The sequence below is a fragment of the Podarcis raffonei genome, chromosome 6 (assembly GCF_027172205.1).
Source record: "Podarcis raffonei isolate rPodRaf1 chromosome 6, rPodRaf1.pri, whole genome shotgun sequence".
Taxonomy (NCBI): Eukaryota; Metazoa; Chordata; class Lepidosauria; order Squamata; family Lacertidae; genus Podarcis; species Podarcis raffonei.
The window spans coordinates 65,746,271-65,764,652 of NC_070607.1; the positions used below are offsets into that span (position 1 = coordinate 65,746,271).

The window sequence follows — 18,382 nt, forward strand, 5'->3', positions numbered from 1 at the left end:
ACTATTGTTAGGAGGACAAAAGCAAACGGAAGAATTCAACATCACACTATTACAAATGTTACATCTGCATAAGCCCATATGTTTGCCAGATGGAGCACTCCCCTCTCTCACTCCCTCCCCACCATGTGCTATTCTGTGGGTTTCCCTGACCTGCCCACAGCCGGGGGGGGGGTGCACAGGGGGAGCAGAGGAGAGAAATCCCCATTGTGCAGGGCTTCTGATGATAGGGATTGTTCAGTGAATCCCACCCAAAGTCTTGTTGCACCTTAAATATATTGTGGCATTATCTCATGGAATAAGATTTTTCCTCTACAGGAACCACATGTGCAATATTTATTGTTTACCCCAACATAAATATGGCTAAGCCTACATGGTGTTAAACACCATTTAAACAATAATTTATAAAATATGAAAACTGTGTTTGCCTTGTATGATACAGAGGAAAAATGTGTTTCACACACCTTGAGATTCTTTTTTACAAGTTTTCTTTATAAAATGACATAAGCTTTCATAGATGCCAACCCACCTCTGATGCAGTTGGAAATTGTAGAAGGCATTCTACCATTCTAAAATTCTTATGCAGAATCTTTAGAGTGTGCAATGAATTAATTGCTGTTAAGCCCTCAACTAATGCAGTCAAATTTCTGTACAATGGTACCTTGGGTTAAGTACTTAATTCGTTCCGGAGGTCCGTTCTTAACCTGAAACTGTTCTTAACCTGAAGCACCACTTTAGCTAATGGGGCCTCCCGCTGTTGCCACGCGGCCACCGCGCGATTTCTGTTCTCATCCTGAAGCAAACTTCTTAACCCAAGGTACTATTTCTATATTAGTGGTGTCTGTAACCTGAAGCATATGTAACCTGAAGCATATGTAACCTGAAGCATATGTAACCCAAGGTACCACTGTACAGAGGAAACAACTAGCCACTCAGATTCATGTGAATGCAAAGAAGCATTAAGGAGGAAGAAGAAAGCAGAAGGAATAGCTGAACTGAAAAGGAGAAATGTCAGAGGTGTTGCTGCATATTCTGGCCCTTCCCTGTCATACACCCCAACTCTTACCATCATATCAAGTCCTCCTTCTAAGCCAGGAAGCCTCTCCTGATCAACTCCAAGGCAACAACTTGTTTTACTCTTTTAATAGTACCTCAAGCTTCATCCAGTCACTACTTTTTGGAGGACTTCCTTTAGGTTACTTCTGTAACATGTTCCTTTAAAAAGGTTAGCCAACGTACATCAGAAAAAAATAACATTGCATACATGGTTTTAGTAATCAACTTCCATAAGTTATTAGTTTTCTTACATATTTACTATACAATGTATAAAATCTTATTTGACTGCATTTTGTCATTGTCACTATCATTTTGCATTCTAAAGTATTACAGATCTTATGTGGCTTTCGAGCTGCAGTGTACCACTGTGAAACTTATCTTTAAAAATTTCACTATTGCATGATAATTCTCAAAACTCTGAACCCAAACAGCTTTTCCTAACTATCTTTGACCGTTCTTTTGTGGCTCTTTCTACCATCATTTCCCAGATCAGTGGTGTGTGTGCCATGGGCAGACATGATGGGCAGCAAAACTGGGGCAAGTAATCTAATAATGAAGAAGATGCCCAAGCTGTACAACAAAATTGTGCCAGCCACATGTCTATTACGGTAGTGAAGAGACAGTGTGGAGGCTTCAGAAACAAAGGAGAGACCTCATGCAGGTTCATGTGGAAGGAGATGCCTCCTTAGGAGTTAGTCCACCTCAAAAGGTTGCTGCAATGATAAAATAGGCCAGGGGACAACCTCCCTCCCTTGAACTTGTTACACTAAAAGGATTATTTCACTAGATGTAGCCTTGGGCTTAATGTTTAGCCTTAGATGTAATTGGGAGATGACTATCTCTGAGTATGTGACCTCATTATTAAGGAACATTGTGCACAGATCTGGTATGAGAGTTTCTGCTCTGATGAACATATTCCTTGAGTCCCAAAACTTTTTTCTGAAGAAATATTGTGTTCTCATCCCCACTCCCCGTCATTTAATGACTCTTTCCCTAGTCATTTCCACTTTGGTATTTTTCACTGAGCCCAAACATTCTGGTAGATGAAAGGAATGCTCTCCTGAAGCACTTTTGAACAGAGACAATCCTGATATATCCTAAAGGGGAAGTATGCCTCCATAGATGCTATGCAGCCACTTCTTTAAAGCAGACCATTTGTGCACAGCATGGTTTTTTTAAAATAATAATAATAATAATTGACGCACCTATGAAGCACTGAGTTTGTTATAGGTTTTAATGATAGCATAACAATAGCAAGAGTTCAAATTAATCCCAGGAGAAATTGTAATTATGTTTATAACATTTAGTTCTTAGCAAGGCTGCCAATTAGTTACTACTCACATTTCTTACATAACGGCAACTGTACTATGAAGCTGCAACTATTGTCTTAGTCAACCATAAAGTTCACTGAGTGATCTTGGGCAAGTCACTATTTCTCATTCAAGCATTTGTCACAGGTTGTGGTGAAGATACAATAGAACAGCGCCCAACCAGTGTTCGAAATTAGCCTGACTACAGACCACATGGGACCTAGTAAAGATGCCCAGGTGCCTGGATTGTGTCTGACATCTCCACATCTGGAGGTATATGCCTGTGGATCATTGGATCTTGACTGTTTTCACACACTAATACCACATCCTGTAGAATTCTATCAGTTATATTTTATCTGCACCATCAGAATGAATTTCAGGAACCAAAATGCTTTTTCTGTGCAGCCTGAGCAGGAGCAGCGAACAACATTATAGTTAACTGTTGTCACTTGTCTTCACTTACCCCACTGTCCTGCTCACAGTGGTGAAGAATATTCTTAGGTTATGAATGGTCTGTGTCACCATTAAGAAAAAGAGCTGGAGTAGACAAATATATATGTGGACTGTCCCTGGATAAAGTGACTCAAAGTTCTTAACCTTGCTCAAGGTTGTCATACAACTAGACAGATGTTTAACTGAGAATCAATCACAGTCAGTCCATCATTCAAAAAAATAAGTCTTGCCCCCAAATGACAACTAAACATTTTGTTTTTATTGTAATCTTGGTTTAAGGAGCCATTTGGTGCCTAGCTTATAAATCTGAGTTTCTAATTCTGTCCCCAGTACAACATGCCTCTCAAGCTCCTTGGAGAGCGACAAACATTAAAATTAAAAAATAGACAAATCTTAAATAGGAAGGTAGTTGGTGGAATTTAGTATTATTGCAATATTGGACATGAGTATTAGGCATCTTTGGTAGCCAAGCATGGCTGAAAAGTCGGGTGTGTACAGTAAATAAAATTATTAGAGTTTACCACTGGCCCTATCCATCTCATAAGAAACTGATTCAGTCTCTCTCATAAATTCCAGGCTCATGTCTTTGACACCAGAGTTTGATTGATTGATTGATTGATTGACTGATTGACTGGATTTGATTTAATTTATATAATGCCCTTCATCAAAAGATATTGTGCCTATAGTTTTTGAGTGCTTCTAAAGCGTAAGGAGCAAAGGAATAGTCAACGTGACTGCCGGGTTTGGACCTTTAAATCATCTATACAGTTTTACTTGAGCCAGGTAGAGGGGAGCAATTTTGTATTAGCTGCAATCCTATACCCACATTGTGAACATACATTTGATTATTTGTTTGGTTTGCAAGTCAGAGCAGAAAACAAACAAATGCTGCACTATTGTGGGATAGGAAAGGATGGAATCTTTAAAAAAAAAACCTAAAAACTAAACAAACCTCATCCATTTAGTTCTTCCTTCTTTAACCATCTAACCACAGAAGAACTATTTTGATGCTCATTACTAGTAAGGATGAGATTAACAGTACAATCTTGTACACATCTGCTCAGCAGTCAATGGAATGTATTCTCAGGTAAATTTGTACAGGAGTAGATCCTAAAGAAATATAACAGGGTTGCTTTAATTCATAGTATGTGTAGGAATGTGAGGTAGTATAACTTTGTGTGATCTGGCAATTTGAGGAGACTTATTTGCAAGGCAGGATTAAGCACATGAGATATTTTATCCCATAATGCCGTTACATTATCCTGGTAACCAGTAACTGCAAAAAGGTGGCTTAACATCTCATAATGAAACCATAGGAAGATAATTTTTTGTATGCAATGAACAAAAGGAATAACAATTGTATTATTCTTTGTATTAGTTTCAAAACGTGATAGCTATGTGTGGGTTAGAAATCATTTCCCCAAACCTTCAATGTTAAGACTGAAAAAAACCTTCACTTTATTGCATTCAGTCATTATAGGCAAAGCATGAATCAATGGATCATCTAGGTCCCTAACAGCAGTGCTATTTTTCTAGAAAAAGAGGTGCCAGAACTCTCCATGTGGGTGAAAAAGGTGCCGGAACTCCCTTGTTCTCTTAGAATGGCAATGGTGCTCACCTGAGAGGTGCCGGAACTGAGTTCCTGGGAGTTCCCTCTGAAAAAAAGCCCTAACAGTCTGGTTTCTGATCCAGTTTCGGCACTGAAACAGCCTTGGTCATCATGATGACCTTTATCAGGAGAGAGGGAGGGAGTGAAAATCTGTTGGTAGTCCGTTACTTCTCAGTGAATTTTGACACCATTGGCCATGGTGTCCTGCTGGAGAAACTTGAGGTGGAAGTTTGAGGCACTGAATTATGCTGGTCCCACTCTTGCCTGCAGGGTCACTACCAGAGAGTAGCATTCGGATATTGTTGCTCAGCCCCGTAGCTTTTGAACTGTGAGGACTTGCAAGGATCCATTCTGCCTCCTATGCTATTTAACATCTAAATTAAACTGCTGAGAGCTGCCATCTGCAGATTCTGAGCACGGTATCTTTGGTATGATGACACGCAGCTCCATTTCTCAATTCTATTGGAATCAGGAGACACTGTGAATGTGTTATACAAGTGTCTGGAGACAGTTGTGGACTGGATGGAGGCCAATAAACTGAGTCTGAATCTTGTTAAGACAGAAGTGTCATGAGTAGTTGATGCCTGAGTCCAGAAGTTAGGTGTAGGACCTGTTCTGGGAGAAGTTCTGGGAGAAACAAGACCTGTTCTGGGAGAAACAAGTTTGGGAGTACACCTGGATTCTAACTTGTCACTAGAGTCTTGTTTGGCTTCTGTGGTTATGAATGCTCATGCCCAGCTTTGTTGTGATTTGTTAACTACAGCTGTTTCTAGACCAGGATAACTTGGTGTCAGGGAATCAGGAGCAGGAGCACTGGGGAGAGAGGATTGGGAGAGCGAAGGGGAAGAATCTGAGGGCAGCGTAGGGGAGTATGACAGTGGCCCGAGAGATTCCATGAGCTTCTCCAGCGAATCAGAAGATTCCCAGAAGGGGGCGCCGATGGTCAGGGCAAGGGGGGTCCCAGGGGGGACGCACCAGAAACAAGGAGCCAGAGGGGAACCCCAAAGCAGCAGTGGAGGATCGGGACCAGTTTCCCCACCAGAGCATAGTGGGGGGGAGGAGTCACATGTGTCAGGGCCAGCGTCTCCTCCAGAGAGGGAGTCAGGGCTGACCACGCCTCCATCGGAGAGTGGGGGAACAGAAGGGAGGTCAGTTGCAGCTAGCCCCCCCGAAGGGGGAAGCAGTGGCAGCAGCAGTGAAACGGTCAGGAGGAAAGCTGCTGGCTGGGCGCGCGCGCCAAGTTCAAATGTGCAGGCGCGCGGAACAGCAGGAGACCCGGATGGGGAACCAGCTCCTAAAGCCCGCCGGAGGGAGGGAGAAGGCTCAGGGGAATCAGCGGGAGAAGAGGCTAGAAAGGGCGGAACCCCGGCGGGCAGGCGGACCCAGAGGAGGAAGGAGCAGCGGAGAAGGTGGAGCAAGGCTAGGATCTTAAATTGGTGTCAGGGGGGAGGAGACTCAGACGGAGCATCAGTGGTCTGACACTTTAGACGTGGGGCTGCGCGCTGCGGCTCTGGAAGTGAAACTGAACTTCAATAAAGACTTTTATACTTAACAACGAAGCAGCGTTGGTCCTTTGTGAGCTGGGACCTAGGGCAGCCCTGACACTTGGTCTCTGTTTTCCATGATCTGGTGACCTCCCATCTGGACTATTGTAATGTACATTGGGGTTGCCCTTGAAAATTTATAAAAGGTGCAGTTAGCACAGAATGTGGCTGATAGGTTGTTAAAAGCGGTAGTCCAGTGGGACCAAGTGTCACCAGTCCTGAAAGTGTCACCAGCTGCCAGTGAGCTGCTGGGTCCAAGTAACAGAGTTTGTGCTTATGTTGTATCAAGGCCTAAGCAGGTTAGAAGCCAAGTACAGTGGTGCCTCGCAAGACGAAAAGAATCCGTTCCGCGAGTCTCTTCATCTTGCGGTTTTTTCATCTTGCGAAGCAAGCCCATTAGCGGCTTTGCAGCTTAGCGCTATTAGCGGGCTTAGCGGATCAGCTGATAAGCGGCTTAGCGGATCAGCTGATAAGCAGCTTAGCGATCAGCTGTTAAGCGGCTTAGCGGATCAGCTGTTAAGCGGCTTAGCGGATCAGCTGATAAGCGGCTTAGCGGCTTGGGAAAAAGGGGGGGAAAGAAAAAAAAACCCGCAGGAACTCGCAAGACATTTTCGTCTTGCAAAGCAAGCCCATAGGAAATTCGTTTTGCGAAGCACCTCCAAAACGGAAAACCCTTTCGTCTAGCGGGTTTTCCGTCTTGCGAGGCATTCGTCTTGCGGGGCACCACTGTATCTAAAAAAGCATGTTTCCCTGTATCAGCCATGTAAGATCCTATGATTGGGAGGTAAGGCCTTGTGCTACTACTTGTTCCTGTCTGGTTGGCACTGACCTGTGATAAAGCCTTTTCTGTTCTAGCCCCCCCATGGCGACTGAGGTGCATTTGCCTTTATTGCCTTTATTGACTTTCAGGAGGAAGTTTAAAACATTCCTGTTTCCCCAGATATTTGGTGGCTGAAAATATCTGGCAACCCTGAGATCATTGTTTGAATGTTTTGATTTTCATAACTTTTTAACTGATAAAAGTTGTTTTACTGTGATTTTTGCCATCCTGGGCTTCTTCAGGAAGAAGAGCTGGTAAATTGAATAAATAAAATCAATCCAGAACACAAACACAGAAGGCACTAGGAGAGAACTTTAGGGGGGAAAAGAAGATGTAAAAAAGTGTGAAAGTGATTACTTCTCCAGTTCTCACTTGATTTTCATGCCCTTCGCCAGGAAGAAAAGGCACAAGACTGACCACTACTCCTGCTGCTGTTCCCTATCTACCTGTGCCACTCTCAGCACCATCACAGCACTGTGCTTTCTGCAACTGAGAACACACAGCAAGTCCCTCTAACTGTTGGCTGCAATCCTGCCCCAGCAGGCAAGGGTGAGAAGAAAACACAGTGAGGAATATAACAGCCAAATCCCCCTTGCTGTATTTCCCTTTGCCAAGCAGAGACAAAGGGGCTTTTACTTTGCTGACTTCACCCCTTTTTCTCCTGGGGAGGAGGAGAGGTGGAGAGATGAAAAGAGACAGCGTAGTAGTACTAGTAGTAGTAATTTTATTTACTGCATTTTTCCGTCTATAAGACGGCCCCATGTATAAGATGCCCCCTATTTTGGGGGACTCAGATTTTAAAAAATGGGGAGAGATGTATCCATGCTTAAGATGCCCCCTAATTTGTAACATTACAGTGGTACCTCGGGTTACATATGCTTCAGGTTACAGACTCCGCTAACCCAGAAATAGTATCTCAGGTTAAGAATTTTGCTTCAGGATGAGAACAGAAATTGTGCTCCGGCAGCGGGGCAGCAGGAGAAGGCCCCGTTAGCTAAAGTGGTGCTTCAGGTTAAGAACAGTTTCAGGTTAAGAACGGCCCTCCGGAACGAATTAAGTACTTAACCCGAGGTACCACTGTACTTTTAGGAAAAAACCTAGTCTTATACATGGAAAAATACGATATATGCCACCCATCTGACTGGGTTGCCCCAGCCACTCTGGGCAATTTCCAACAATATATTAAAACACATAGCTGAAAACATATAGTTGCAAGGGGGAGAAAGCCAAGAGATCTGAGCCATGGTGGACAACTGTACTCAAATACTTGTTTGCAAGTGAAATGGCAGCAGAACTTTTTAATATATGTGTAAAATACAATAAGAACATTTCTGAAAACTATGTAACACCAAAAATTATGGTATGAAATTTACGGCATGTAATGCCTTAAGAGAGAATATTATGAAAATGATATACAGGTGGTACATGACACCAGTCAAGCTTGCAAAAATCTATCATTTGCCCGATAACAAATGTTGGAAATGTAAAGAAAATGAAGGTACATTCTTTCACCTTTGGTGGACGTGCCCAAAGATTAAGGCTTTCTGGGAGATGATCTATAATGAAATGAAAAAGGTATTTAAATATACCTTTCTGAAGAAACCAGAGGCCTTTCTCCTGGGCATAGTCGGCCAATTGGTGCCAAAGAAGGATAGAACTTTCTTCATGTATGCAACAACAGCAGCAAGAATACTTATTGCAAAGTATTGGAAGACACAAGATTTACCCACCCTGGAAGAGTGGCAGATGAAGGTGATGGACTATATGGAATTGGCGGAAATGACTGGCAGAATCCGAGACCTGGGAGAAGAGTTGGTGGAAGAAGATTGGAAGAAATTTAAAGACTATCTGCAGAAACATTGTAAAATTAATGAAAGTTAAAATGATGTTGGATTGAAAACAAGTGGCATTAGCAACAAAGTGAATAAGAATATGCAAAAATGGATTGATAATGGATGAAAATAATATGTTATAATATGTTATAATATGTTATAATATGTTAAGATATAGAGTTAAGATAAATGAAAGAGGGTAAGGATTTGTTGATTTGATTATGTAAATGGGAATACAAAAAGGGGAGGTGTGAGGAGGCCAAGGAAACAAGCTAACGAGTTTAAAGATACAAAAAAATGGATTTGTTTTTAATTTTTTTTATTTATTCGTTTTTTGTTTTTTGTATTTTTACTTTTCTTTTTTCTTTTTTCTTTTTAATGTATTTTTGTACGCTTTTTTCTTTTTTTATCTCTTTCTTTTTATATGTTTTCTTTTTATTCTGTAAACCTTTGTTTTTTGTAAAATCTCAATAAATATTTTATAAAAACAAAACAAAAATTATGGCAGCTAGTTTTGCTAGTTTATTACTTTTGACAACACCAAAAGTAGTTACCCCATCCAAAGAGACAAACTCCAGTTGTGAAACATGTAATATGCACAATAGGGCCCATGCATAAACACTGAATGCATTTTATTATTTCTACATAACTATGCTTAGAAGGACAGCATAAACATGTTGCTTTAAGTACCGCAATGAAGAGCTAATTATATAGAGCAGATCATATTCTGTGCACTACTTCCAGAATATTTCATTAAATGGCCTTAACTTACCAAACACCCTTACCAAGGAATACATGCCACATTGTGAAAAGCAAAGGGCTCTACATGAGACATTGCCATGCTATGCCTTTATGGCCTAACTATTTCACCATTCACACTACAGCTTGTTGCACCTGGAAGTGAGCAGTCACAACTACAGAACTGTCTGCTTCTGGAGAGAACCCCATTATAAAGCAGAACATGGCATCTTGCAAGCAGCACCCCAGTCCAATTACACACACACACAAAATATTTCAGTCATTTTAGCCTTATTGTTTATCACTTCTATCAATAATTTTAAAGCCCTTGCTTAAATCTTTAAAATTCTACAAATCTGTTGTTAAATGCTGCTAAATCAGCCTCAAATTTATCCAATGAGAGCACTGAACCACAGACAGAACCAAGAATTAGATAAGCCAATTCATTTTGAAGGATTACTACAGCTTTAATGACTAGCTTATACTAAACTTCTCCTGAAAAGTCCACAGATGTATGGCTCATTTGAATACTCTTATGAACAGAAGAACACACGGTATGTTTATGCAGCAAACTTAACCAACAGCTTTCCAAAAATAAATTTGCTCCGTTCCCAACTGAATTGGACAAGACCACCTTGACAAACTATTCATAGAATTCACTACACCTTGCACCAAGTCTCCTGCTACCCTAAATCTTTAACTCAATTGTCTGGAATGGATCTATCCACGTATCAATTTACTTTCATCACAGCAGATCCTGAGTTACACCAAAATTTGCAGCTTAGAAACAACAACATCCAAGTGCACAGAAAAGATGGTTTTACTTACTTACAGTGCTTTGTTTTTGTTATTTCAAATCTGCAAAGAATACACAGGAAAAATCTCCTGAAGCTGTGTAATGGAGAACCAGAAGCACAAACTCATTACTCCCCAGATAGACGCAGTAGGATAGCTTAAATGTTACTAGCCTTCCGTCAATCCAAAACTTGTGTGCCAATTGATAGGAATTATCCTCCTAAAGTCACAGGTTGTAGACTAAAGGTACAAAACCTAAGCCTTTACTGAAGAGACCTGTAATCTACTAGACTGAATTTTACAAGGAAGGGAATAACTCTACCCAGTGATACTGCACACTCTTTTGCACATATAATGTTCTAAATTCAATGTATGGCATCTCCACGTAGGACTGGGAAGGACTCTTTTACTGATTTTTCTTTTTCTTTATGTCTATTTTACAATTTTAATATTGATAAGGTTTAATTGACTTTCATCACTTTTCATATGCTGCTTGTCTATCCCAGGACAAACTGTGATTTGTTTTAAGTATGGTTTGTGCAAAAAAAGCCAACTTCAAATTGTGGTTTATGATCCTGAGATTACTCAGAGTATAGTTAAAACCAATCACTGTTGACCTTGGTTCAGACATGATAAAAAAAAAAAACGGGTGGTGGTTGCTTCTAATGTCCTTCTTGTGAAAATGCCAAATGCCTTAGAGATTTTTATTTTTAGTTGACTAATTAATTAATTAATGTTATCACATAATGGTTCACACAAAACAGACATCATCATAGTTCTAGTTACAAGTAGGTAGCCGTGTTGGTCTGCCATAGTCAAAACAAAATAAAAAAATGCCTTCCAGTAGCACCTTAGAGACCAACTAAGTTTGTTATTAGTATGAGCTTTCGTGTGCATGCACACTTCTTCAACAGCATCATAGTTGAAGAGGCAGCCTGCCTCTCTCTCTCTCTCTCTCTCTCTCTCTCTCTCTCTCACACACACACACACACACACACAGAGAGACACACACACACACACACACACACACACACACACACACACACACACTTTCCAAGACTTTCACTTCATGGCAGGCCAGTTGCAAGAGTTATGAACAAACAACTACACTTGCAGGACTATGTTAGCGCTACCACCTTTTTCCTGATAGAGGTTCTGTCCCATTAATAGAATAAAAACTCAAAAACTGTGGCTTTCCTTGTCTCCATGCCAGAACAAATGATGACTTGAATTTATGCCTATTATATCAGTTGACGATACAAATATTCTTGTTTGGAAAAGAAAAAAGGCAACCTTCTATAGAAGGTTCTATATTTTAGTAAACACACTACTGCTTTCACTTTAATGACTCACTAAAGGCAGCCCTCCTCTACATTTGTCTATGTCTAGCATAGGCTAACGCAGCCCTCCAGATGTTTTGGGACTACAACTCCCATCATCCCTGACCACTGGTCCTGTTAGTTAGGGATGACGGGAATTGTAGTCCCAAAACATCTGGAAGGCCGAGTTTGCCTATGCCTGGTCTATGTACTTATTTGCAGGGACAAATGCTCCTCCCCCCCATATATATATATAAACTGGGACAGTGTTGAAACACAGTGTTTGTATTCAAACATAACACTAACTACATACGCAGGCAGGGCTATGCCCACATCCTTCTCCCTTCCCATCTAGGGCAGCTACTTGGAGATCAGAAGCATTCGCCTTAGTTTTCAACTAACTGTGGTTTATGTTATGTACGAACTGGAACAAAAAGATTAAGCATTTTAAGCATCCCCCCCCAAAAAAAAAGCCAACCTCAAACTATGGTTTACGACCCTGGGCTGCACAGACAAAACACAGTTAAAGGTAAATTTACTCAAAGGCATAACAGAAGACAAGGAGGGAGAGGAACAACTCATGAACATAACACTAAACTTTGGTTTAACCTTTTATCTAACCAGGTCCTTGTACTGCAATCTTCTCAGGATCCAACACTAGCACATTAAAGTATGCTACTACTACACTTGATCTTAGCCAAAAGGCCGAGAAGCGAAACATTTTAATCCGAAAACTCCAACCGTTATTGTCAAGACTCAGGAGACCTAACCACAATGAGTCCCCTACCAACAAAAAATGGTTTGACCGCGAATGCATCCAGGCAAAACTTATACTCGGGGAATGCTTTAAGGTCTTCCAGCAAAATCCTAACCCTATCACCAAATTAGAGTTACAAATTAAAAAAAAGAACTACAAAGAGTTACTAAAAACCAAAAAAAGAACCGCAGACTCTCTCATCTGGCAGGCCCTCATAAAAGCGTCAATAGAAAAAGACAATACCAACTTCTGGAAAATTATCTCCAGTCAAACCAAAGCTCCTAACGAGGGCACAATAATCCCTGCAAATTTATGGGAAGAGCACTATAAAGTGCTGTTTAGGGAACATCGTCCTTCTGCACTGCTTAACATCCCCTTAGATAATGATACACCATGGCCCCCAAAATCTGAAACTGAAATCACTTCGTTAATTCTAAAAATGAAATCTGGCAAAGCCCCAGGAAGTGATTTCATTGTCGCTGAACTTCTGAAAGCGCAAATAAACTGGTGGGCCCCGGTTCTTGCAAATCTATTTTCATATATAGATAAGACAACTGAAATCCCTAAAGATTGGGGACTGGCTATAATTGTTCCTATATTTAAAAAGGGCAACCCCTCTGACCCATCTAATTATAGACCAATCAGTCTTCTGAATGTGATCTGCAAACTTTATACAAAACATCTATGCCTAAAATTATGTGAATGGTTAGATCATAATGACTTGCTAGAAATTGAACAAGCAGGGTTTACATCTGGACGTTCCACCATAGATCACTGCTTAGTGTTAGATTATTTTGTCTATAAGTATGTGAAACATTGGAAAAAGTAATTGTATGCGGCCTTTGTGGACCTAAAGGCAGCATTTGATTCTGTATCCAGGGGTAGGCTCTGGGCCAAATTGGCCAATATGGGTATTAACAGAAGGTTATTACTTCTGATGATTAAGCTTCATGAGAACAATACCCTCCAGATAAGACTCGCACAGGACGGCAGACTCTCTAGAGAAATCCCAGTCCAAAGAGGAGTTAGACAAGGATGCCTATTAGCTCCATTTTTATTTAACATCTATGTTAACTCCCTGGTCACATGTTGCCGTGAAATCGAAACCCCCCCCCCCCCGTGTTCTCTAACGGCAGAAAAGTACCAGTTTTAATGTATGCGGATGACGCTGTTCTTCTCTCTCAAACCAAAGTGGGTCTGAAACGTGCCTTAGGAAAGTTTAGTGACCAATGTAACACTGAACTGTTAACAATTAATTTTGCCAAAACCAAAATTGTACATTTTAACCGCTCCTTCAGGAAAGATAATTGGAGCGTAAAGGGAAACGCCATTGAACAGACTAAGACCTTCCAATACTTAGGCATTACTTTCTCTTACAATGCCAAATTGTCAACACACCTGACCACATCAGCTATATCAGCAGGAAGAAGTGCAAACGCCATCCTTAGATTATTCAGAAGGAAAGGAGCTGGCTTCCTCCCGATGGCCCTAAAAGTTTTTCAGGCAAAATCTTTAGCCCAACTCCTGTATGGCTCTCAAATTAGCCCCTCTGCCAACCTTAAGACCCTTGAAACAGTACAATCAAAATTCTTAAGATCATTATTTGCTACCCCAAAGTGTACACCTAATGCAGTCTTAAGGCAAGAGGCAGGACTGCCCAGAGTGGAATTAAAAGTCTGGGAGCAAGCAATATCCCTCTGGCTGAAAATCCATTACAATCCTAAGGGACTGTTACCTTGCTTCCTGGCCGCAGTTCCCTATCCTCCTTGGCTTATGCAAATAACTAATAAGATCAAACAAATTGGCCTAAACCCTGAAAACCTTTTTATTGGAACTCAGAACAAGGCAAAAGCAATTATCACTCAGAGACTTTACGATGTCGAATTACAACAAGAAGACGCCCTACTCCCAGAGACGTATAGATGTTAAAAAGCTTGGCCTAATTTTGCAGCTGCCCCTTACTTAACTAACATCACTAACGAAGCTTATAGATGGGCTTTCTCTAGAGCCCGCTTTGAGACAATGCCCTCAGCAGTGCTGTACGGCAAATTCACGCGGGTACCAATGCATGCGCGTCTCTGCCCCTGTATGTCTAATAAGGTAGAATCTGTCACACACATCCTTCTATTTTGCGAATTTTATAGTGAAGAGTGAGTTCAACTTATTTTGCCGCTTTTATCAAAATTTATACCCCTACAACATTATTTGGAATCCTCCCCCGAAATTCTACGAAAATACCTTCTGGAAGATTCCTCAAGCTCAATATCATATGAGGTGGCCAAATTTTGTACTTTAGTAATCAGGAAGCGTAAATCTCCTCTGTTGAATGGCACACTGCGAAGTTCCCTTGTGTAATCCTTTTTTTTTCTTTTCTGATGTTGTTGTTGACTTCTTTTTGTTTGATCTTGTGGTGTTTAGTGTCACTGGCTTTTGCCGTAATAAAACTTGGCTAAGAAAGTATGCTACTTATTCACTTAGGTTATTTGTACACTGCCCTTCATAAAAGTTAAATCCAGGCTTGATAGTCTTGTAATATACAATGAATCCTGACCATATTGATTGAAATCTGAAAACTAACCACAGAAATAACAGCTTTCATTTTTTTTGAAATTTCAAGCCTATATGGTCACAGAAAATGAACATGTTAGATTTTAAAAAATTCAAAATACATATACTGCTGGTGCAGTATAGCAGTTGAGTCCCCAGTTTAAATGTCCTCTCTGCCATGAATTCACTAATGTCCTTCAGCAAGCTACTGTCTTGTAACCTAAGATCCCTTCTGCAGTATGGCTATAATACTGATTAACTTATAATAGTGTTATTGGAAGGATACCAAGAGTGTTCAAAGTGCTACAAACACATTAATAGTGCTATATAAATAGTGAGTAATAGAACAGTGTCCATATGTAATATATGCTACAAATCTTTATAAAAAGTTATACCATAGTCCATTTTGGCTCATTATTCTGGATAACTACGAAAATCTTAGATCAAGTCAAGCCAGCAGATTACTGAACAAGTAGATAATTTTATAAGCTGATAATAATGATTAGTTAGTTATTTCTCTGAAATAACTAACAAAAGTGAAGTTGGAAAACACAATGGGATTGTGACCAGGCCTATTTAAAGTATATGCAGTTCACAGACACTGCTGGTAAAGACAGTTTTACCCTATTCACTCGAGTCTAATGCATCATTGAATCTAATGTGCACCTCAATTTTCAGAACCTTGAAACCAAAAAAAGTATTTGCTGGCAAATGTAAATGTGCCATTGAATCTAATGCACAACTTAATTTTCGCAATGTAATTTGGCAAAAAAAGGTGAGCATTAGATTTGAGTAAATACGGTAGATATGACAACTAAACACTACTAAGCATTTTCTTGTAAAAAAAAGTGCATGAAAGCTGCATGTATACCGCCATACGTGATATTCATGTGTTAGAAAGCAACAACAGTTTCTAAGCACATATAGGCTGCCAAAAGAGAAGCATACACAATTGCCACCTGTGACCTATATAATAGCTCCAAACATTTTCTTATTGAGTATGCTTCAATGTAAGAAAGGCATCAACATTTAGAGGCCCCCAATCAAATAGGTCCCAACGAAACAAAAGACAATAAAATATCTGCTGCTTCATACCCACCCACTTTATAGAAATATATACTGGGCAAGTCTCCTTTAACATCCACTTAACTTGCGTCTCCAAAAGCTGTAAAACCAAACATAACTACTGCACCATGCCCATATATTACATATTTGTATTACATAGTTCAGAGACTCTGGATTCAGAAAGAAAGTGATTCAGTCCACACACACCCCTCCAATTTTAGTTTCCCCCAGACTTTTTATCTTGAGCTGATGAGCAATGGCCCTATTTTCATTCCCACAGTCCCCAGTGTGGCTTGCCTAAGTGTGTGAATATTGAAAATAATGGTGGGTGTTGTTATGAGTTTATGGGTGCCAGACTCGTATAATCCATGGATCCAGCAAGTGTTAGAATTTAATCAACTCTTGGGGTGTTAAACTGAGGGCCGGACATATCTAATCCCTAGATCCAGCAATTGTTAACAGCTAATTAAGCCAAGCTACCTTCCTGGGCAGAGGAGATCTCCTGGATGGGTTATTAAGAAAACAAAGGATCAAGGGGCTCCTTGGAGATAGCAAATGGGTGGAGGCACCCACCAGAAAAATATAAAGCCAGAGTTTAGAGTAGAGAGGTGAGGAAATCAGTGATATGATGGGGGAGAGAGTCCAAGAGCAATGTTTAATGCCTGCTTGAATCCAATACTGTGGTTATAGCAAAACAAGACCCTTTTGGGGTGTTCAATACTGTGAACCTGTCCATTGTAGGCTCTGGTTGCATATATGTGTAAATAAACCATGTCACAAAGACACCATAGTCTCCACTGTGCCTCATTTCCAAAAGGAAACACAAACATTGGGTGAGCACCTGCAACCCCTGGAATCTTGCACTGCTCACAGATTGGGGTGGCGTACAATGATATATTGAAAACAGGTTCAGAAGAAGGGGCACCTAGCATTACTAAAGAGACGTGATGTGAAGCAGAAAATTCTCCAAATCAGAAAAGTTTCCAACGCTTTATTTTTCTGCAGAACATTTAGTGTTTCAAAAGTTGATTAGTAATAACAAATGGGTGCCAAATACACTATTAGGCAAACTTGGCATTCAATGCTTTTAGCTTTGTTTACTAAGTAAAACAAGCATTCTACGTTAGATCTCAGGCATTTAAAAGTTCTGATTTAAGTTGCCATATGCAAATTCCCCTAATTTCAATTCTTTTCCAGAAAACCTACATCACAGCTAGAGAGAGATTGAGAACTGCTGCAAAACCTAGAGTAACACGAGGGCAATTTCCTCGAAGGAGAATGCATTATTACAAATGATAAATCCAGCCAAGTTTGACAAACCTTTCATCACCTCATAAACTGTATTGCATAGAGCAGCAAGAGTACCATCTCCAGTTATTAATATTCTTACTTAACTGCTTTTAAAAGAGTGGCTGGAGATCCTAATTTCTTTTCTGTACAACTGATTCAACATGTGCTTTCTCTACAGCTGACTGTCTAGAATTTAAGATACTGTACACATAATATTCTTCAGTGCATGGCCCTGATGCTGCGAACCTGCCGTCTCCCTGCTGTAAACCAACAAGTGCACCATAACATCTGCACGGAAAAAGACCGTCTAGGGTAACTCCAGCATATCGGTCCTCGCTACTCAACATCACCAGCAACACATCACTCCCTAATCTCTATTTCCCTGGACCTTCTTCCTATAGCTCTATCCCCCTTGCCCTTGCTTGCTTTCCGCCCCCCTTCCCCGCAGCGTCTCATGAGAACCGGGCTTCTGGTCTTCACCCTCCATACCCCACACTCGCGACTCGAGCCAGAGCTGTCGCAGCTTAGTAACGGGGCGCCTAGCAACCTGGCCCGATTCCTCCGGCCGGGTGCACCCCAGGCAGCGGGGCATCCTCCCCAGCTGGACCTCCGACCATGCCCGGAGCCTCCCCACTCACCCTGCTGGATGTCCCCGTTGGCGCCGCCGGGCACGGGCACGTTCAGCTGGCGCTCGGGCTCCGGTAGGCAGCGCCGGCAGAAGGAGTGCAGGCAGGGCAGCAGCTTCGGCTCGGCCTCCCGGCTCTGCAGGCTCTGCGCGCACACTGCGCAGGTGTCCAGCAGCGACAGCGGGCCCGGCGCGGCGCTGGAGAGGGCGGGGGGCGCGGGGCTGGGGCCCAGCGGAGCCAGCGGCACGGGGCCCGGCGCCGGGCCTACGCTCACCAACACGGGCGCCGCGGCCTCCGCCTCCCCGGGGCCCTTGTCTGCCGCCACCGCCGCCACAGCCAGGACCACCGCGCCGGGACTCTCCCTCTCCTCGGGCGCGGCGGGGGCTGGAGGGGACGGGGACGCAACGGCAGCCGCGGCTGAGGTGACAACGGCCGCCGCGGCGGAGGTGACAGACTCGGTACCACCCCCGGCCTGCCCGGCCTCCCCAGCCCCCTCCCCGCCACCGCCGCCTCCTCCTCCTTTGTTTTCCGCCATATTTCCTCCTTTGAACCCGACTCCCCGCTTTGCTCACGCACAGGACCGCGCATGCGCCCGCAAGCACGCTAGCGACCTGCGCGCGCGCG

General features: G+C 42.0%; 1 protein-coding gene across 8 annotated transcripts in view; it reads right to left on the bottom strand.

The window, feature by feature from the left end:
• The window catches only part of TRIM33 (tripartite motif containing 33), a 58,960-nt gene extending 40,652 nt beyond the window's left edge, over window positions 1–18,308 (bottom strand). For all 8 annotated transcript variants that reach the window (XM_053393557.1, XM_053393555.1, XM_053393554.1 and 5 more), the window contains exon 1: window positions 17,771–18,308. In XM_053393557.1, the coding sequence (XP_053249532.1) occupies window positions 17,771–18,293 (523 nt within the window). In that variant the 5' untranslated portion in view covers window positions 18,294–18,308. The remainder of the gene's footprint in view (window positions 1–17,770) is intronic.
• Window positions 18,309–18,382: the final 74 nt, after the last annotated feature.